Source organism: Anolis sagrei, chromosome 4 (assembly GCF_037176765.1).
Source record: "Anolis sagrei isolate rAnoSag1 chromosome 4, rAnoSag1.mat, whole genome shotgun sequence".
Taxonomy (NCBI): Eukaryota; Metazoa; Chordata; class Lepidosauria; order Squamata; family Dactyloidae; genus Anolis; species Anolis sagrei.
In genome coordinates, this window is record NC_090024.1 from 181393832 (window position 1) to 181409725 (window position 15894).

The 15894-nt window shown below is 42.3% G+C and overlaps 1 protein-coding gene across 1 annotated transcript in view; it reads left to right on the forward strand.

The window, feature by feature from the left end:
* SLC6A9 (solute carrier family 6 member 9) overlaps nt 1–15894 on the forward strand; it is a 74221-nt gene that overhangs the window by 7023 nt on the left and 51304 nt on the right. The window contains exon 2 of the mRNA XM_060773355.2: nt 4122–4272. Coding sequence (XP_060629338.2) covers nt 4243–4272 — 30 coding nt within the window. The 5' untranslated portion in view covers nt 4122–4242. The remainder of the gene's footprint in view (nt 1–4121; nt 4273–15894) is intronic.

Below are 15894 nucleotides of genomic sequence, written 5' to 3' on the forward strand. Positions count from 1 at the left end.
ACTAAACAGGCTGATTTTCCTTTTTGAGGAGTATAGCTGAAGCATCTTCTGCAGAGTCCAGTGTAAACAATGTACATTGTTGCTAACAGATTTGTCTAAACGAGTGGTGCTCAGCAACCTTTTACTGTTGTCAAATTTTTCATGGTCCCAGCATTGAGGTAAGGGGATCCCCTTGTGGTTGGGACCCACAGTTTAAGAAGCTGTGCTCTAGACTAGCATAGCCATGTGTGCCTACCTACAACAAGAATAGTAAATAGCAGCTCTCTTTAGAATCCCTTATGGGCTATTTGTAAACAGCAACACAGGGAGAAAAAGAGAGAACAGATAAACTTCCTCACCAAAAAAACCCCAGATCTATAAATTTGGGCAGAAAAATGTAAATCATAAGAAAAGTAGAAACCAGCTAAAGAAAAATGTAATCCCTGTATGCATTTGAGAAAAAACCTTTAAGTACTGTCTATAATACTTAGAATTGTTTTGTTTATCTATATACACTTACCCAAATTGATTGTTTCAATTCATGTATTAATATTATTAGTTTTGAATAAAAGGCTCACTGAAACATACTGAACTGATCCTTTTTTTTGTACTGTAACACTCCTATACTATTTCTGCTTCAGGTACCAAATTTTTTCTTAATGAAGCAATGCACAGGACATATCTACTTTGTTAAATGGGACATCCTTGTAATGTCCTCCTCCTTTCATTCCAGAGTTTGGGAAACCCGGCTTTTTGATGAAAACTTGGCCAGTGTTGGGATCTAGGATGTGTTGTTCCAAAAAGAACTTTTCCAAGCCATTTCCTTCATAGCAAGTCTCCTGCTGCTTCATCCCGAATGCCCTCCTGAACATACAGTCCCTCCCTCTGTGTTTCTTGTTGCCTTTGAGCCTGTAGAAGAGTGCAGGCACCTACAGAGATTTAACTCTCCTGTTCAGTCTCAGCATCTAAATATTGTGACATTTCAAAGATAACTTGTGTTGATCTGTAGCAACAATCCCCCTTTGTTTCAGAATAAGAGCCTCCAATACAGAATGTGCTTCCAGACAGGCAACTCCTAATAAACAGCTCCTAATAAAAAGATATCGTGCAATATTTAGGGCTGGATTAAGATTGGTTCTAAAGTAAGGATGGGAATTACATGGCTCATTGACTACATGTTGTCCTTAGGGGAATCTCAAGCAGACCTACCACTGCCCTTCCTTTCAAAAAAAGAGTGGTTGAAAAAAAATTCCAGCCAAAAATAGCCTTGGTGGGGTTCAGCTAGGGTCTTAATTTGACATGAGCAAACTTTGACACTCCAGGTGTTTTGGAGTTCAACTCCCACAATTCTTAACAGCCTACTGGCTGTTAGGAATTGTGGAAGTTGAAGTCCAAAACACCTGGAGGGCCAGAGGTTGCCCATTCCTGATCTAAATTCTGAGCTGGAGATCCTGAAACAGCAGGAGCAATACAATAAGGTTAACCATAAGTTACTTCTGCTGGGCAAAAATGTAATTTCTAGTTTCTGCTGAGTGACCCATGCCATCCCCTGAGCGTCAAGAGAAGATGTCCTAAGTCATGTCAAGTTTAAGAGGCTCTGTATCATTGGCGCTCATGGCGTATATTATGCTAACACACACACACACACTTAAAATTATATTTAGAAGCTCCCCAGCTTCGGAAGCCCTGAATTACAGTCTATGTAGGTTGTGTGCAAGCCTGGCACATGTTTTATTTTGTTTTCCTACCTTGACAAACATTTTTGTGGTGAAGAAAAAAGAAAGAAAAGAAAAGTACTGGGGGAACACTGGAGGTTTTCTAAGGAAAGCGTTCTCATAAAATTCCATGAATGAAGCAGGAAAACTACCCACGAGAAGCCTCAGTTTAAAGCATCACCCACTGTGAAATGACCACTTTGCCCATAAGAGTTAGGGTTGTTGACTTCTGGGAGGTGGATTTCTAAGGCAGAAATCTAGGAGCTCACCTAGTGGAATGGGCAGGAGGTATTTCTATTTAGCCTTTAGCTTCAAAATTTTGTCTTTTAAAAACATGATTGTAAAAGAAATATCCCAGGAGTACCAGATCCCACTGATCTTGAAAGCCAAACAGGGTCGCTTCTGTTTAACATGTAGCTGACATACCACCAACATATGCTGTAGGCTGTATTTCAGTGGAAGGAACTGGCAAGACCACCCCTGAATATTCCTTGCTGAAGAAAACCCTTTGAAAGACAGTGTCAACAGGCAACTTGAAAGCACATCCATATATCACATTAATGTCCGATGTCTTCTGTCTGGTCACCCAAGCTCTGATTTATATGCCAGTTTTTCCTGGTACTCAGATCTGTGCATATCCCAAGAGAGAAGAGAAAAATCAGACTCTTGACTTCCATGCTTTCATAAGCTGGAGCTCAGGTGAGGAATATGTGATGATGTTCAGTCCCAAATGACTAGAAATTTCAGATGCAACCAGGGCGACTCTCTAGAGACCAAGACAGGGCACCTGGGACCCACCAGTGTCTGACAAAGGGAAATGTGATGTTCATGTGGGCTTTCATAAGAGCTGAACTCTCAGGGCTTTTTTCTTGGATAAGCTGTGTCGTTAGAGTGTTGAATAAGTGTTGACATAGTATATCGAGAAGTGCCTGTAGCCTTTCGATTCCAAGGTGTGCGTCTGTGTCCACAAATGCATGTGTATTACATGGTTCAACCTTGTGTTATATGGTTCAACTTTGGGACTGACCCCAAAGAACATAATCAGAGTTCAAGTCTGAGGCTTTGGAAATCCAGGTTCAGCTTTTCACTAAGCAACAAAACGCACTGAAAAAACTGTGAGCTGCTCTTTTTCATCTTGAGCTCTCTCACAAAATTGTTGTGAGGAAAAAGTGGGGAGAAAGCCATGTGTGCTGCCCCAAACTCATTGGAGCACCCATGGAGTTGAACAAATAAACAAACAAACAAACAGAGACAAGATAAAGACGAGTACTTGGACCACATAAGTTGAGAACCTGAGCAAGGGTCAAGGGCTAACTGAGGCTTAAGTCTCTCCATGTCACCTGCTCTGGGATCATATGATCACAACAGAGGAACATTTGCAGGGGTTCATCCCCAGCTTGACACATCTGGTCAAGAGAGTCAGGAAATGCTCAAGCTCTTGACTCCTTATCTCGAGCAACAGGGGCTCTTCCCTCCCCACTCCACCCTTTCCTTGTGTATTATAGCTTAAAGATCCACCTCTCTGGGCCGCTCTGCAGTGAATAGAACTTGGAGGGACAAGGCTCCTTTTGGGGGAGTAAAACCTTCATGCTTAGTTGGGGATTCTGGAAGTTGTAATCTGAAAGGGAGTCAATATAAACTCATGTAGTATTCACCTTATATGTTTATCACATCGCACAAATTGTCTTTGATATTGCCCCCCCCCCCTTTGCTATGAACACACACAGAGAACTAGAGAGATACACATAGTATCATGGCCTATGACTGAATAGGAAAAAGTTATGTTACCAGCACTATGTTGCATTAAAGAGAGGGCGGGCAATTTCCTATTGCCTTCTCCTTGCCTGACCGTACCACTTGATCTCAAGCACAATGGCAAAGCTGACCTGGCACGTGACAAGGTGCACCAGGGTGGAAGGCAATTGCCTCCCATCTGTGTCCTGAACGGCAGCTGTGCCCCTGTGCGTGCTCAGTGCCCTGAAGACTTCCCCTGCCTTGAGCGCTGGCTATGCTCTTTGCAGCCATGTGTCGCCCTTGCAGCCGCCTCTTGCTCCAGAGATGGCAGTAGCGGGCTGACAAAATCGCAACAATGGGGCAGATACAGAGCCTGTTGTTAACCCCAAGTCTGTGTTCCTTCCCTACCCTACTGGTATGCCTCCTTTTACCATCTTTGTGCATATGCTGAAAGTAGAAGGCGAAGCATCAGCTCCTTTTAAATAATTTTTGTTTGCAGTTTAAAAGATGATGTTCCTTTGCAACCCCCCCCCCCCCCAAATCTTGCAGTCTTAGTGTCACCCCCAGTGGGTGCTTTTAGAGCTTCCTCCTGAACATTTAGGGTGCAGAGTGTAGGAAGCAAGAGTCCTCTACTATTGCTTCTGCAATTTGTTGCATTCTTTTTATCTGACTTCTGCCTTTTCCTTTCCACAGATTGCCAATCCTTTGGTCTAATTGGTGCTGTATATAATCTGAACTCTGTGTGTATCCTGGGAGACGTAACCAGCAAGACGGAACAGCGGGCAGGTGGGCACCCACATCACAGCCCCCAACCATGGCAGAAAAATGCAGTGAAGGGTTGCTGGTGAGTCTGAGCTTCTATAGTGCACTGTGGAATATATGCACATAAGGTTAGTCAAAGATGGATGGTGTATTACATGATCTATAAACCTGGGTGGAAGAAGCAGCTGGTATTTAAGGATCTATATTAGCTATTCCAGCCCTGCTCCAAATCTAAACTTCTCCATGCCATGGTCTCCCCATCTGAGAATGATGAGAATTAACTGGTTAAATTATATATAGTGTCATCTCCCATTGGTTCTTCTGTTCCACTAAGCCAGTGGCTCCCAACCTTTTTTTGACCAGAGACTACTTGACCAGGGACCACTGATTATGAATCAGTTTTCAGATAATTTTATATTTGGTTTTGTTATTTGGGGTGCTGATTCATAAAATTGCATTGGATAGACCACATTGGCTCTAGTTTCTGATACAGAACATATGCCATCCAGTAGTCGCCATCTGCTTGCCCACAGAAAACCATATTTAATCATCTAGAGCTGATATGGTAGTAGAAATCTTTCAAGGGTAGTCAGCCTGTCCCCTCCTGACATCCCCGTTGCCTCAGCACTATAAGAGGGTTTTGCAAGATCAGTCTCTCTCATTGCTGTGTGGTTTTGAGGCAATGGTGTAGTAATGGTGAGACCACGGACCATATTTTCATTCTTGGGGACCACTGGGGGTACACAGACCACAGGTTGGAAACCACTTCACTAAGCCACTGTGCTTAGAAGCAGCATGCCAAGTGTGAAGCTCCCTCTCTACTAATCACCATTTCCAGCTTCTCCACCCTTCCTTATCAGAAATGTCCCAGAACAAGCAAGAGGCTAGGAACGTTTCCTGGCCAAAATAACCAGCTTTTACTCTTTGTCCTAATGAGGACTATTGAAAGGAGTAGATATAAGATTGACAAAAGCATCTGCAAGTACTGGTCTTCACTAGAGTGTGGGGTTATTAGTGCTACTGGTGTAGTATGTACACATACGGAAATGCAAGGGTTGAGCTGAGGACTGGGAACCAGGACACTTGCTATGCTACCTCGTTGCACTTTGCTCCTGTCCCTTTCCTCTTTCCCAAAAGCCCAGGAAAGAGTTGCCATAGGAGGTCTCTTGATCAGTCATACTCCATCAAAGTGATGTTGTTTCTCCTAAAATGCGGTGAGGTCATGAAACATTGCCAGGGAAACATGCAGAGTCCAGCAGGTGGGAAAAATCTGGCTCCACCATGCCGCTATTTTGTTTGTATTTTGGATTTCTGCATTTATAGAGAACAAGGTCCCAGGAGATGCCTGAAATAGCCTGCACCCCAGCCAGGGGGCACCGTGCCAGTTTCAGGCTTGGAACATGAGGGGGAAGGGGAACAGACCGAGCTCCATGGGATCCAAATCACAAAGACCACAGGGTCTTCTCTTCTGAGGGATTTTATGGGCACATTTGTACATTCCTTTGCTTCTTTCCTCCCATGGCCTGCTTGAGCCTTTTTTTCACATGTCTGAGTGGGACCCTTGATGCAATTAGAAGCCACTCCTACTTTCTTGTATGCTGCAGATTGCAGTTCTGTTTGTGATATGTCCATGTGTGCATCTAAGCACAGAAAGAGGACATTTTCCAATATACCTTCTTTACTCCAGGGGGTTATGTAAACCGGGTGCTGCTCTCAGCCGTGCCGTTTTCTGGATGTACTGACTGTTACTCAGCTGACTGGGAAACAACTCAGATCAACCAGCATCAAATGAAATGAAAGGAGATGGTCACAGGGGAGCACCAGTCCATGACTGGTTTGTGTTGTTCTGCAACCCAAATTGGCTCGTTCTGGATCGTAAATGATGTGTGTATGTATTTGTATGAAACCATTCTGATTCACATGTTTGCTTGGCTGAAGGCTGCTTTAGATCGCACATGCTACTTTTGGAAGCATCCCAGTAGGCCAGGAAATGTATGCGCACATGAGGGACATTGTTCCTGTTGCATTGCATCATATGGCTTTTTGCATGCATGCTGTGGATTCTTGCCTTCTTCTTTTGACATTCTTGCCCTGTAATTTGATTGCAGTTGTGTTTTTAGAACTCATTCTCAACACTTCATCCTCTAGCATATGAATAGGGATGATGGAATGTACAATAGGCAGCACTATAGCCTTGACAACAGTGTCTATATACTCTGCATTTCATGTACATATGTACCTGTTACTCAGGAAGAGAATTGTTTTATCTGGGCAGGATGAACCTGTTAGTTCTTATAAGGTGCCAATACACTCTGTTGTTTTCAATCACAGGAAGACAAGTTCTGTTTTAGACTGGATCTACACTGCCATATAGTGCAGTTCGAAGCTGCATCGTATGGTCAGTGTAGACCCATATAATGCAGTTCAGTGCAGCTCAAACTGCCTTATGTGGGTCTACACTAACCATATAATGCCATTTCAATCTGCATTATATGATAATATAGATCCGGCTCTTGAAAACAAGATGTTTTCAGAAGCCACATAAGATATGATGGGGGCATGGTGGAGCAAATACGAAATTCCTTTCCTTTCTAACCTGCAGCCCCTTCCCATTACAGAAGAGTCCCGTACAGCATGCATGATGTCTTTGGGTCACTGGGGCAGCCACCTGGAGTTTTCTGGCCACAGGAAAGATGCTAATCCTCTTGCTGAGCTGCCTAGACATCATTGAAATAGCAGCCTAAATCCATCACCCACTAATCGCCTCTCTCAATACAGGAATAGGATATTGGGCCAGCAGCTTCTTGAGGCTCTGGAAGATAATGGAAAAGACCCCTCTTCCCCAGTCTTTTCCTTTGGAGATTTAATCGTCGTTGTCATCATCAGGATAATTTTTAGAAGGCACGTTCCTTACTAAGGCCTCCTCTTGCCTTGTTTATTAAGGTCTGTGCTTTAATAAACAAACAAAGGACCCTAGCACAGGCTGTCCCAGTAAGAGAACCACAAATGTTTTTTTCAGGAAGAGACACACAAAGGAGTGTTGGAGGCACATAAGAACCTTTTGGTCACCCTGCCCTCTTCAGTGTGTCCTTTTACCCACCCCTTGTTCATCTTCTTAGGTCACTCCTTTTTCAAGGTGAACACTGACTCTCTTTTGGTTCTTGTGCTGGGATTTCCCCCAAGAAGCAAATCTTCTCTGATCCTTTTGAGAATTCTCTGTCATGAAGATACAGAGTGAGTCTACACTGCAGAATTTGATGCCACTTTAACTGCCATGGATCAGTGCTGTGGAATACTGGGATCTTTAGCCTTCTCTGCCAAATAGTGCTATTGCTTCACCAAACTACAAGTCCCATGATTCCATACCATTGCGTCATGGCAGCTAAAGTGGTGAGAAACTGCATTAATTCTACAGTGAAGATGACCTTCTGTATCCACTAATTCAGCCATCCATGGCTTGAAAAAATCCAAAAATCTATCCTTGATTTTACCATCTTGCATAAAGGATATCATTTTAGTAAGCCACACTATATAATGAGACTTAAGCATTCACAGATTTTGGTATCTACAGGCTGTCCTGGAACCAAATCCCAGTGGATACCAAGGGCCCACTGTACTTTCATATGTGATATTTTTCAAAACATCTTTTTGATACTTTTCAAAACATATTTTTCAAGATGTTTAAATATGGATTGTTTAGGGCAAAACAATAAAGGAATTGTAGGTGAACAAATAATTTCAAGATTAACATCCTGTTTCTATCTTTTTGCATGCTAGCATAAGTCATTAAACTGGTTCCAGAAAAATTGTTCTGGGTTACTTGGTTTTGAAAAACTACATTTGCAAGAACTGCTTGGTACCATAATTCCACTACATTTGAATGAATGATGCAACTGCATGGGTAAACAATGTGTTTTGGAGACTGCATTTCCTTCTATGAAGCAGCACAGGCTTTAAGATCTACCGGGGAGGCCTTCCTCTCAGTCCCATCTCAGTCTCAAATGCCATTGGGGGCGACGAGATAGAGGGCCTTCTCAGTGGTGACCCCCTGGCTTTGGAATGTCTTCCCGAGGGAGATCAAGCTAGACCCCACCCTCCAAACCTTCTGCACACAATTAAAGACCTGGCTTTTCCAACAAGTCTTTGACCTTGTTTAGACTCTCTAATAATATATACAAGGACCTATAGATTCTTTATTCATATTTTATACTTCTGAGATCAAATATTGCTGTTTTATCTATGGCAATTTCTGTATTTTATTGTTTTTACCAGGGATTAAAAAGAATTTATGTGAATTTATGATGTTGTGTTGATTGTTTGTTATCTCTTCATATGTTTTGTTTTGCACTTGTTCTATTTGCATGTCACACCTTGATTGTTTTGTGAGCCACTCCGAGTCCCTCTGGGAGATGGTGGCAGGATATAAATAAATTATTATTATTACTAGCTGTCCCCTGCCACATGTTGCTGTGGCCTAGTTTGTGTATATGTGTTTTGTGTGTGTACATGTGTGTGTATATATTTGCGTATATGTGCATATGTGTGTTTGCGTATATATATGTGTGTGGTTTTGTGCATGTGTTCTAATGCAGTTTTTGTTATTTGGCTTTTTAAGCCTCTTCTGCTGTGTTTTCAGTATTTTTATGAGTGATGGTCACTCATTGGCCTGATAGGTGTATTGTGTCCAAATTTGGTGTCAATTCGTCCAGTGTTTTTTGAGTTAAGTTAATCTCACAAACAAGCATTACATTTTTATTTATATAGATGATGATGATGATGATGATGATTATTATTATTATTATTGGATGTTATAAAGGCTCAGAAGACTTTCCTGGAGCACACTGGGAAACCCAGAGACTGCCATGATAGTCAGCCTTGGCTGAGCATTTCTATCCTGTACTATTTTTTTGGATTGCAAAGAGGTTCTTTCTGTTCAATAGCTGTCAACAGTGTGCAGAGGCCTGCTTGTTTAGCTGAATAATTATAATGACCAGACACTTCTTGTGTATCCAGAGGTGCCAACTTTAGCCTGTGTACCTTTCGCCCGAAGTAGCTTTGCCTGCATATCTCAGGCATTGTGGAAAATTACAGTTTCTCAGCCCATGGGAGAGAGATAGAGCAAGTTAGGCTGAGAGCCATGAGAGTGGCCGCCTATGCCAGCATTGTCATTCAACTGTCCATTACCTGATGCTTGTATCTGTTTCATGGAATTTACCACTATTTCCAAAGCCAACTTTGCAAGCTTTTGTAGTGTATTGAATCATTCTCTCTGTCTTCCGTCCATCTCAGTTGGTCACTGCGCTGTATAGGGATGCAGAATATCCCTGCTATCTAGCTAAAATGTTCTTGCTTTTTTCCAAGAACCCGGTCTGGGAAATAAAAGGAAGGAATAATTAAATCAGGAAAGGAATGGGAAGGTAGGGCATTAGAGTGCTGGGAAACACCTGCAATGGACAACTACTCAGCCATTGCCTGAATATTATTTATTCATAATTGTCAACTCCTTCTTCTCCCTCAAATAGGCATAAAGAGTTTCTGCTTCCAATGCACTCTGATAGGAGCCCCCAGTGGTGCAGTGGGTTAAATCCTTGTGCCGACAGGACTGAAGATCGATAGGTCAGAGGTTCAAATCCGGGGAAAGCATGGATGAACTCTCTCTGTCAGCTTCAACTCCCCATGCGGGGACATGAGAGGAACCTCCCATAAGGATAGTAAAATATAAAAACATCCGGGCATCCCCTGAGCAACGTCCTTGCAGACGGCCAGTTCTCTCACACCAGAAGCGACTTGCAGCTTTTCAAGTCGCTCCTGACACGAAAAAAAGCACTCTGATGTTATCTGTCCCATATGCTACTGCCTTGTTTTATAAATATCAGGGACTGCCGTGGGGCCCAGCTTCGAACTCAGAGCCCAACTGGAGCCATAAGATGAACTAGGAAGCCATCGCTGTCTTTTCTTTTTTCGCCATCCAGTTTATTATTGCTTCAACTGTACCAGTTATGGGTTGTCTTATCTGTTTCTATCTATCTAATTTAAAAGTCTTCTAGCCAACCAACATTCCAGGGAAGAATCTTGATTGATTTGCCCTTACATATTAGCCCCGTGCTAATCTCTGTGTAGTGCCCTATCTGATGGGCAGTGTGTCCTGTTTTGATAAACTGACAGCTAGCTTATGATAAGTAGTAAAGGGGAAAAAGTGGAACAGATGCCAAGAAAAACAAAATTAAAAGGGCATTGGTTAACTTCCACTGGATTCCAGCCTCCAAACTGCAGCACTTACTTTCCAGCATATCAGCATACAAGTTTGAGGGGATGTTTTTTTTTTTTTTTCCATTTTCAGAACGAAAATTTGTCAAAACATGAGTTTTATGTCTCTAATCATGTTGTCGTCCACAAGCCATAATTTGCTCTTCCTACAAGACAAAATCTGCTGCTAAAACTATTTTAGCTCATTCTTAAGTATGTTTCTATCTGTCTGTCACTCCATCCACCCATCTATCCCTTGGTCCCTATATGGTGAAATCCACATATTGTGCTAACTTTGAGACCTCTAGCAAATGCTGAGCAATCACTGTCAAAAGATTGTTTATTACATATGGAAAAGAACTGGTTTAGAACTGAACTGGGGTGACTTGCTCCTAAGAAATATTTTGGGGAGACAAAATATGAGGAATCCAAGGTAGAATATGGTTTCACAGATCAAATTTCACATGTATCTTAAGAACAAAGGTGTGTCTGTATTTTTTCACCATTGTTGCAGAGCACTCAGATATAAGCAAACATAGTGAAGCAGAGGGGTTGGTGGGAAACAATTTTCCGTTCTGTACTGGTCTACTTCTGGGAACTTTACTAGGCAGCCAAGTTTTAGAGCATGTTTTTTTGGTTCTTGCTGAGATTTGGGAATTGATCCACACAGAAACCCGATATAACCCTTCTCCAGCAGGAGTGGAGGAAACTTTGAAGTGACAGGTGACAAGGAAATGTGGCTCCTCAGTGTCAATATTTTTAGGGGCCTTATTCTGGTTAACTACCTTGGTTGCCAGCGGGGACAATTTAAAGAGATTTGGAACCTGGGCCTGTTTTGATTTTTCTTTCTCTGCAAGCAGAATCAACATAGCACAGTATGCAAATATTAGAGATGAGTGTAAGAAAAACAGCCTTGTCCTACTGCTTCCTGTATCCAAATAGGCAAGATTTAAGTTCCTACTAGTTCAAGCATCCCTTTAACTCGCCCCACAGTGACAAGAGTCAGATGGCAACAGGGTTTTGGTGTGGCCAGGGGAGCTTTAGCACAATTAAAACTTGTGTGTCAGTTGCGCCCATACCTTGGGAAGTCAGACTTGGCCACGGTGGTCCAGGCTTTTGTTTCATCTCGAATAGACTACTGCAACACACTCTATGGGGGGTTGCCTTTGAGGACTGTCCAGAAACTTGAAATAGTTCAATGGGTGGCAGTCAGATTCCTCACCAGAGCGGCGTACAGGGAGCATACCACCTCCCTGTTACTTCAGTTCCACTGGCTGCCGGTTTTCTACTGGGCACAGTTCAAAGTGCTGGCTTAAGCCTATAAAGCTCTAAACAGTTTGGTTCCAACTTTCCAAACATATCTCCTTCTATGAACCAGCTAGAATGTTAAGATCTGCCAGAGAGACCCTGCCCCTTCACAAGCGTGAGTGGTGGAGACAAGAGACAGGGCCTTCTCAGTAGTGGCCCCTCGGCTATGGAACTCCTTCCCCAACAATATTAGATTGTCTCCCTCCCTCCTTGTTTTTAGAAAAAAGTTAAGATCAGGTATTTGGAAATAGTGCAACGCACAGTTGACATGCAGCAATATAAAGAACAACCGTGGTTTAAAATATATATATTAACAATTTTAACAGTTTATGTATTTATGGGGTTTTTTGTGTTGTATTTTGTGTCTGTGACCAATCTGTAAGTTGCTCTGAGTCCCCCTTGGGGTGAGAAGAGCGGGGTATATATATAGGAAATAAATAAATAAGGTGGATTATTAGCGGGAAGCTAGCACTCTTACATTGCTGTGTTCATATTCCATTGGTAATTTTGACTTTTCCTTTCCTTGTGGTGCTTAAACGATATTTCTAGATGTTCGATGGATTTCTTTTTAAATTACTGCAATGCTAGGCATTCGGGGGCTGGAGGAAGATTTCATGGAAGGAATAGAATTCCTGTCTCACTTTTAACTACACCCCTGTGGATGATCCAGTGCATGTGGTTGGTTGTGGCAGAACTAGCATCAAAGTTGTACTACAAGCCCAAGAAGCAGAGGTTTGAATATTGGAGACCAAGTATTGTTGAAGGTTTTTATGGCCACAATCAATGGGTTGTTGTGAGTTTTCTGGACTGTTTGGCCATATTCCAGAAGCATTCTCTCCTGATGTTTCACCTGCATCTATGGCAGGCATCTTCAGAGGTTGTGAGGTCTGTTGGAAACTAGGAAAAATTGGGTTTGCATATCTGGAATGTCCAGGCAGTAAGAAGCCAGACTTTGAAACTTCTAGGCCATTAAATTCTAATCAAGGTGACCAGTTGCAACATTCACACCCACCTCAAACAGACAAGAGTTCTTTCTCCCACCCTGGACATTCCACAGATATATAAACCTCATTTTTCTTAGTTTCCAACAGACCTCACAACTTCCGAGGATGACTTCCATAGATACAGGTGTAACATCAGGAGAGAACGCTTCTGGAACATGGCCGTACAGCCCGGAAAACTCACAACCCATTGGAGACCAAGGTTTGTTAAGAAAACCCCATGATAGGTTCAGTTCAAGGGTGCCATAAATCACAAACTACTTGAAAATATACAACAATGGCAAAATGCAGTGTCTTGGTACTACATATTGGGGTAAACCTTGATTCCTCAGGGGAACTGGCAGAAGATACGATGAATGCAAGAAAGGATGCATCTTAAGGAATGGGAAGGTGTTCCACGTGCTTGAAGCGTCTGCCTTTTCCCCTTGCAGTCAGTTTCATTCACAAATTCCCTTTACTGCCCTACTGCTGCCTGAGTCTGGTGTGTGTGTTTGTGTGGTTATTCTTTTGAGAGGACCATTTCCCACCCACCCACTCCCAGTGTAAGTCACTGCCAAACACTCTCACTTGCTGCCTTGAAGGACATTATGTTTTGTCCTTGGATTTGCCATTGCCTTTGTTTGCACAGCAGCCCCTGCCAGCCGCTCCTGACTTTTGGGCAGCTTCCCTGCCTGCCTGGGGGCTTGCAGCATCTGCTGGGGGATTTTTGAAGGCAGATAGGGCAAAGGCGCATAGAGGGGGGGGGGTCTGTAGCATATAGTCCAGTCACCACATATTTGGGAGGGAGTTATTTCTTTTTAGCTGTGGAGGGGTGTGTGGATAATCAAAGAGGGGGGATGATTTAGTCCTAGGTGTGAAGCTTTCAGAAGCAGCCCCTGGCTCATGCATGCCAGGCGCCTGTCCAAGCCACCCCCTACTGTGGGTGCTCAGCCTTTACCGGGCTGCGGAAGCGCGTCTGCCTGGAATAATAAGGGGGAGCCGAGGGAGGGGGCAATGAGGATTTTCTGCCTCAGCAGCCTTGGAGAATTGAGGCTGAACCATCAGCAGGGCCTGAGAAAGTCACTTGAGGATGTTAATGTCTGGCACATGGATCTTCTTCCTGCCCAGGATCTTCCCCAAGAAGGACAGATCCAAGAGCTTCCACCAGCTAGAGAATACTGCATTTCGTACTTGAAAAATAGGCCCACTATGTTGTGGAGAGGTTTCTCTGTGCCCAATTTATTCTGTATTTTCTTATTTTAGGAAGGCTCAGTTGTCTCAGACCCCTTCTATACATCTGTATAAAATCCAGATTATCTGCTTTGAATTGGATTATATGGCAGTGTAGACTTGGAGAATCCAGTTCAAAGCAGATAATATGGATTATATGACAGTGTGGAAGGGACCTCACTGTGAAGCAGCAAGGAGCATGGTTTTCTGAAATCCACCCAACTCCAGTCCTTTGGACCTCTGTTTTTTGCACTGAGACAAGTGTTTCCCCGAAAGTAAGTCAAAGTAATATTTTTTGCTCCAAAATATGTGTTGAGGCTTGTGTATAGCTGTCTGGACACTATTTAAATTGACTTTTTAAATAGTGAACTGTAACTAGGGCTTATTTTCGAAGTAGGGCTTATATTTCAAGCAACCTCAAAAATCCTGGAAAAAAATCATGCTAGGGAGGTCTTATTTTCGGGAAAACGTGGTATCACTGATAGTTCAATATTGGCTCCTAATGTAGTTTCAAGGCAGTGGTCTGCTTCGTCGCATATTAGGGGAATCTCTCATCATCTTTCTTTTCTTTGGTCTGAAGCACAACTTAGAGAAGTGTCTCCTGGTGTTTGAAACAGAGCATAAAGCTCCTAAAAGTACTTACTTCATATCTGTTTATCTGTTCTGGGGGTCAGTATCCTAACATGTGTCTTTGTCATTCCTAGCATTTTAACCATGAGTCCTTCTAATCCACTTGACTGTCAAAAGTACAGAATATATTTAATGTGGAATTTAATGTATTATTATAGTAACATCACTTTTTTAAGACTACAATCCTAAATGCCTTTCCAGGGAAGAAGCCTATAATGAACATAGAGTGATTTACTCCTTCACAAGTAGACATAGCATTTCACCGATCATTTTGGGAAACGATGTTCAGAAAATATTATAACCAGATGTATGCATTGGTAATAAGGACTCTATAATTTTGTTTTAAAATAATAATTACTTCTAAGTTAATGGTCCTAATAACCAAATTAACTGATAGCTGTTCAACTGACTTCCCTTATGCATATCTTAATTTTTCATGTCAGCTGATCTTCAAAGTTGGCCCACTCTGAACTGTAATCTTAATGAGAAAGTTAGTTATAATTGTGTTTCCAAAAGTAACTCTCATTACTCAAAAGTTACTATCATAGGTGCTTTTAATTTCTAATAAACATGTTTGAATGATGCAATGGTATGTGATATGAAAGATGTTCTCATTCTATCCATTTCATAGTCTATTCCAGGCATGGGCAAACTTCGAGCCGCCAGGTATTTTGGACTTCAACTCCCACAATTCCTAACATCTAGTAGGCTGTTAGGGATTGTGGAAGCTGAAGTCCAAAACACCTGAAGGGCCGAAGTTTGCCCATGCCTGTTTTATTTACTGCCACTGCTGTGAGCAGCAGCATGCATCCCTTTGCCATTTAATGAGGCCACATCCCTATAATATTAAAAACAACTAAAGGTTTCACTGCAGACACTATTAAAGTATCCTTTCCTAAGTTATAATCACCATTCAGTGTGCTTACATAGCCATAGTTACTGAACCAATGAATTAATTCCAATCAATTATCCATGAGTATTCCAAGCTTAGATAACGTCATGAACTGCACCTGCTAACAACAAAGAAATCCATGTGTAGTGAAAACAGGTTTGATACCTTATCGAATCCAGCTCACAAAGCACAGTAAGAGAATTTTGGTTGCTCTCCACTTCAGACTTAATCCAATGCTTCTCTGTTTTGGAACGAGTCTCATTAAATTCAACGGGGCTTGCTTTTTAAAAAATATCTGTATTGGATCTAGCTGTAAGCATAACAGCTCCTTTGAGTATTGATTAAATAGTATCCGTCTTTTAACAGATATTACAATACACGATGAGCTTGTTACTGTGGCTGTTGTGCCAAGTTTTGT